This window comes from Solanum lycopersicum, chromosome 3, assembly GCF_036512215.1.
Source record: "Solanum lycopersicum chromosome 3, SLM_r2.1".
Classification (NCBI taxonomy): Eukaryota; Viridiplantae; Streptophyta; class Magnoliopsida; order Solanales; family Solanaceae; genus Solanum; species Solanum lycopersicum.
The window spans coordinates 2954815-2961373 of record NC_090802.1 but is presented as its reverse complement, the minus strand read 5'-3'; the positions used below and the strand labels follow the sequence as shown (position 1 = coordinate 2961373).

General features: G+C 33.8%; 1 protein-coding gene across 1 annotated transcript; it reads left to right on the top strand.

Annotated features, from left to right (window-relative positions):
* The first annotated feature begins 648 nt into the window (after window positions 1-648).
* Window positions 649-6454, top strand: LOC101255960 (uncharacterized). Its single transcript, XM_004234142.5, has 5 exons — window positions 649-1106; window positions 1221-1273; window positions 1448-1609; window positions 5590-5691; window positions 6174-6454. Exons 1-5 carry the CDS (start codon window positions 914-916, stop codon window positions 6306-6308), a joined length of 645 nt encoding a protein of 214 aa, XP_004234190.1. The 5' UTR covers window positions 649-913; the 3' UTR covers window positions 6309-6454.
* Window positions 6455-6559: the final 105 nt, after the last annotated feature.

Here is a 6559-nt window from a genome sequence, read left to right as displayed (position 1 = left end):
ATTAAAAGATAATTGCTAAAGGATATATATATATATATAAAAAAATAAAAAGAGAATAAATCAAAATGATCTCCTACAAAACTATTAAGGAAAAATTATGCAAAATGTCAACCTAAAAACTTTATTTATATTCCATGCGCATAAAATATTCATACGAAGAAAATAAGCTATGATGTTATAACAACTATGAATTATCGCGAGGTTTCAAAAAACTTATAGTTATCATTTTCTTAGCCTATTTTATATATAAAAAAATAACTTAAAATGACCATTTGTACGCTTATTCTTTCTTCTTTTTCTTCTTCCTCTTCGTCCTCCTCTTCATCTTCCATTTCCCTGTTTCTTCTTCAAATTCCAAGATACCGCAAACCTAAATTGTTTTGAACACAAAATAGTGAAAATATTGAGATTGTTTCATATATAAAATTCGAAACTATTTGAAGGAGATTTTGAGTTTATTATAATTGAATGATTAGTGTATATTTTATTTATACAAGTGTAAATTTCATGTATAATTAAATTATTTTTGATTTTTTAAGTGTATCATAATATATAATCAAGCTATAATTATGTATAAGCGAAGTAATTTGTATTTAGCATTTTAAATGTACCAGAATATATAGACAATATATATTTTCTTTCACTTTTGACTTTTTTTAAAAAATGTATAAATGAAAACATGACTATAGTCTATATTTATTGTAAACGTACTTTTATTATATATTTATTATGAAAGTTGAAACTATCCTTTCCTAAATTTAAATATAATTAAATTAAGATAGATTAGCAAGCCCACCTTTAGAGACAGGCTTGGAAATCAAACCTCCGGGTTCAACTAGATTCCTCTGGCACCGGTTTCGTTTTCCTTCTCTTCCGAATTCTGCTGTTGTTCTGATCGGAATCAGTGAACGCCATGGAATACGACTTCAGAAACCGAACAGGACCTCCTTACGATACACAATCGCCGATGTACGGCAGGCCAGCTACCGGAGCTCCACAGCCACATCCTATGTACGGACAAGCTCCCGGACTCTATCCTAGACCTGGTCAACACTCCGGCGGCCGGAACCCTCCTTTCCATCACACGCCTCCTCCGTCTTCAAACAGTATGTATTTTCCCCGTCTCTTATTTACGTAAGAGTTGTAGGTTATAAGTTCGGATCTCAAATTTTGAACTAGTGGAATTTTGATCTCTTACCTGTTGAATTTCACTTTTGCAGCTGGAATCGGCATCAGAGTTGCTATTAAACCCGAATATCGGATTACACCTCCGGTACGAAACCGATAACTCTGCTGATCAAATCAATTAGATTTAAATTAGGAGTTCTGTCTCCAATTCTATTTTTGATTTCATCGAATATTTCTTTTGTGTATTGATTTAGTATTGTATCAGTTGCATAGCTTAAATCTTTCGTGTGAACAATATGTTCTTTTTGGTTTATTGCAGCCTCAATTGTCAACACAAGTGGGAGAAATTCCCCGAAGCACATTCAACTTTGATTTTGACCTTGAGAAAAAGATTTTGGCTGAAGCAGAAAAGGAAAGCCAGAACTGGAGCAAGCTAGGGCTGGAAAATCTTCCACCTATAATGCCAGAACAACCTAGCATGGTACTTACATTTTTTATTTGTATCTTGTTAATTTCCCTACTAAAATCTACTTGCATGAGTTTCTCAAAGCGTAGCAAGTCCAGTATCTGAATAAATATGGAGGGTTAGTGTAGGTTGATTGACAGTGTAAAATAGAAATATCTAAATATAATGAATCTTCTGAATACTGAATTTGTTGAAATATACCCACCTAGGACCTCTCTTGTTTGACCCCTGAATAGAGTGAAATGGCTTAAGAAAGATTCATATTGGCCCCCACTCGCAATTTAGATTTGAGGTGTACTCGATTGTTAGCTAAAGTGCTCCCTCCATTTCAATTTATATGATGGTATTTGACTGAGCATGGCGTTTAAGATAATTCATTTTGACTTATGTATATAAATAGTGGTTGTGGAAGAAATAATGAGAAACAATAGGAAAAGTTCATTTGAGGGAGAAACATCACATCAAAGTTTAAAATCTGTATAGTTTAATGGATTTGCATTGTTGGAAGTTGGATAGACATGGAACGATAATCATTTTGGAGCTTGCAAAAATGAAAGTGAGTTGTGTAAAATTGAAAATCAGAGAGTGCTAGTTTGATTTCCACGCATGAACTTTCTTTTACCTGCTAAGATGGTGATTGGGTCATGAAAACTAAGATGTTAATTGGACGATCACTATGCTATGTATTTTCTTCAATTCAGTGAATCATGTAGATGTAGCTCATCAACAAGCGAAAGAAATAGACGAGCTGCAGAGTTGGGACTCCTGTATTCTGGCATATGGTAGGGGTGGTCAAATCTGTAAAATAGTTTGAGCATTGAGATGGAAATCACTTAATTTTGTGTAATGTGTAGGATATAACTTCCAATACTTGTCTTTAAAGATTCCTAGTATGCAGTCGAACCGAAGAATTTAGGGTTTCCTTATCAAAAAAATTAAGTGAAACTGAAGAATTTGAGATGCAGCTCACTGCCAGACAATTCAGTTCAATTACATTTTCTCTATAGTCAATAACAAATGTGGCGTGAGTTTAATATCTGTTCAGGCTCTTTCTCTGGATTGAACTTCTGGATATTTGAAGCGATATTAATAAGCAACCCTACCGGTAAAGGATCATTTCCTTAACATCATGTTCCTGTTTACCACAATTATGCTTGGGGATAATGTCAAAGAAGCTGCTAATATGATACATGTAGACAAAATTTCATCCTCACGTTGAATTTCTCCAACCAAATATGCCGTACCGGTGAGAGGTTTTAAAAACAATATTCCTTTTTGTGATAAGGTCAAGTTTTATCAATTAACACCAAGAATAGCAACAACATAGCCTATGAAATCCCACAGGTGGGGTTTGGGGAGGGTAGAAAAGTGTGCTAACCTTACCCCCGGCTGAAGTACAACAAATCCTAGTAAAAAAGAGAAGAAGAGAGCAGTAAGAGAACATTTGCTATTAATTAGGATGGTACCAATAAACTACTAAGATATTACAAAAAAATACAAAAACCAACCCCAAAAAGGTCAACGCATCAATTAATCTCTCAAGATATCCATATATCGGGGTTATCCTACATACTGCAATTACACCAAAAATATAAGTTATGCAGACAAGAAATCTTTATTCTAAAATATCTGTTCCTTTTTCCTTTAGAGCAAGCCTTATTTTTTCAAGCCATATAATCCAAAATACATAGGGAATGGTTCTTTAGATTTATTTTGGCTTTCATGCATTGTCTTTGCCAGCAATCCATCAAACTCTTAGGGATCGTTTGTTGTGATGTACAAGGTATTTTTGGGGGAAAAAAATTCCTTCTTTAGATTTTGAAAAACAATTTTTGCTACTCCCAAAAGCTTGACCAATCATTTATTAAAAATAACCTCTTTTAGCTTCCCAAAAGGTTGGTCAAACAGGCTATAAGTTATACGTGATTCAAATTACAACCAAACATCGGATTCAAATAATCATGTATATCATTTGTTATAAGTTAGTTTCACAAAAATATATAATTTGGCATAACTTTATCTGATGTTTGGTTGTATACATAACTTATAGCCTGTTTGACCAAGCTTTTGGGAGGTTACCCATGCTTATTTTTAAAAACCAAGGTGTTTCGTCAAGCTTGTGGGGTAACAAAACTTAATTTTCAAAAGCTATAGAAGTAATTTTTTTCCCAAAGGTACTTTTTAAATCTTTTTTTGACAAGTACTTTTGAGAAAATACACTTAGAAGAACTTAAAAAAGCTTGGCTAAACACTAGTTGCTGCTCAAAAGTGCTTTTTAAATTGATTAGCCAGACGCGAATTCACAAAATTATTCTTTGAAAATCACTTTTTAAAATAAGTTGATTTTAGAAGTTCGGCCACACAGTTTTCTAATTCTTGTATAACGTAAAACACCAATCTGGTTATTATTCATACCACCAGCAATATGGAATAACTAGTCCATGACATGGATAAAGTAGCAAAAGGACAAAACTACCTTTATCAACTCATTACTTTTTAATTTATAAGTAAGTATTTCAAGTGAGATCTTGTATATCCAATTTTAGTGCAATGAACCAAACACCCGACAAGAAATAATTTTGTATTGCTAATCCCCACATTATAATGGTATAACTCAAGAAACACCACTTACATTAAAAACAACTTCCATAATTCTCTAGAAACTCGGCAATACAAAAACCGATGTTATATATTTCTCTTTTTCACACATATAGCATCTACTACTTAAAGCAGAACTCCTCTATTGTAAATTATTACTATGAGCATAAGAGGCCTCCCAAGTGACAGTCCATCCAAAGGAGGCAGCTTTGACAGGAGCTTTAGACTTCCTCATGATCCTCCAGGCTAATTAGATGTGCTCTGACCATTTTGCTTTAATAACAGTTCGTAACAATTACTGTCAGAGAACATTTTATGCTTGCTGTTCATCCAAATCAGTCTATCCTCATTATTTTGATCAGTTAAAATAGAATCTAACTGTTGAGTCGGAGTAAGTTGATAAAAAAGCTTCTGATACCCAATCATTTAGGTTCCTTCTTCTAGATTCCAGCCGAAGATTGGATCAAAATCAGAATCATAGCCACCCTTGAGCACAAAACATCTGAATAAGTCTGCATGACTGCTTCTCAAATTTGTATTCCCAGTCCAAGTATCTTCCCAAAATTTAATACTGACTACATACCTCTAATTTAGTGTACAGTAAAAACTCATCCCTCATCCCAACAATGGCTTTCCATAAAAACCCTGATGTTCTCAATTGTGGATGATATTGTTTCCAACCATTCTTCCTTCCATGAATAACATTATTGAGTTTTTCGCGGATTTAATTGCCACCCCTATTTTTTATACATAGCCATTTCAATAATAAACTCTTGTAATGTAATTTCAGATTCTTCACTCCCAAACCTCTCTCTTTCTTTTCATTTCTAACCACTTTCCACTTTACTAAATGAAATCTTCCCTTATTAGCATTACCATCCCATAAGAACTAATTCCTAATGGAATCCATCTTCTTCTGTACTGCTGAAGGCATAGGAAACAGGAACTTTGTATAAGTTGGCTTCCATCCAGCACACTACTGACTAGGATAACTCCTCCCCCCCCAAAGGATAGATATCGGTTTTTTCATGGGGTCAACTTATTAATACATCTATCAGTTACTACTTGCCAAATATATGTATCTTTCCCTTTCACCCCTAGTGGTAATCTCAAATAGACTGTACGGAACTTGTCAACTTCACACTGTATATCAAGTCCATGGACAAAGGTAGTTAGCTTCCTTAAATGTTTGGTATATATAAATAATTAAGCATTGGACCCCAAGAGTGCATCATGTGCTTTTTTTAAAGAATCTTTTTCCCGGAAGTTTTGGAATGTGTATTACATTGAATGTTTTGCAGTTAAGGAACTCAACGTGATTCTGATCTGTGGTCTTTTGGTTGAAATTTGAATGAATTGTTTTCTTACTTGGATATATATTTCTTTCTTGAATATAGGGATACACTGGAGATCTTATGATGAACAAATACGCAACAGCTGGTTTCAATAGAGAGGCTGTGGCCATAGCAGTTGCAAATTATGGTGATAATCCGATCAAGGTATATATCTTTTTCATGCTTCTCTTACATTTCTGTTTGGATGTGGCACTATGAGAATTGTCAAATTAGTTATCTACCAGAATTACTTAAAATTAATTTTTATGAATATATTTCTCCACAAGAATTTCCATTTCTTATGATCCCCGTCCTTGGTTGAATTTTTCAATTTTTTTTCATTGAGGAGTCAATTTAACTAATTTTTGTAGTGAAATCGGCAAATGATTAGATTCTTTTTTGAAAATAAGGTTTACAAATTTCGAAAGTGCATGAAAGTACGACATGATGCAACAATCTGCAGTAATGTTTACAATTTTTGAATTTTAGTTACTGAAAAGCAAATCATGACATTCTAAATTGCCGCAGGGATAGCAGCATGGTCAAGTGGAGAAGTGTTATATAATAATTTGTTCAATAGCATTAAGGAGTACTTGTCTCTATAGTAAATGTAACCATTCATCATTTCTTCAACAAATTTCTTTCAGGTGAAGGAATTTGTGGAGGGATATACTCTCTTGAAAGAGATGGGATTCTCATCAAACAGTGTTGCAGATGCCTTACTGATGAATGACAACGATAAAGATAAGGCAGCAGCTCAATTGCTAGGCAATTCATCATAATAATTTTAATGAATATGTAACGTAATGAATGTGTCACTACATTATAATTCAAACCTTATACTTCCATTGTAAATGTATGTTTTACCCATTTACGTGTGTGCTGATGAGATATTTTCTGGTGACTCCTATTATTAGCTTTTATATAACTGATGTCTGGCTGGTAGCGATTATTATTCATCCATGTCAATTTTGTGGCCCGGGTGTCGGGTTCTATTTCATTGTCATTGCTGGGCATTGCCCAACACGATACG

What these genes read in the sequence shown, in the direction of transcription:
- LOC101255960 (XM_004234142.5), top strand. Translation starts at nt 914, where the DNA reads ATGGAATACGACTTCAGAAACCGAACAGGACCTCCTTACGATACACAA. An exon ending in GCCTCCTCCGTCTTCAAACA is followed by an intron (nt 1,107 to 1,220) that starts GTATGTATTTTC and finishes TCACTTTTGCAG; the next exon opens with CTGGAATCGGCATCAGAGTT. An exon ending in ATGGTGATAATCCGATCAAG is followed by an intron (nt 5,692 to 6,173) that starts GTATATATCTTT and finishes AATTTCTTTCAG; the next exon opens with GTGAAGGAATTTGTGGAGGG.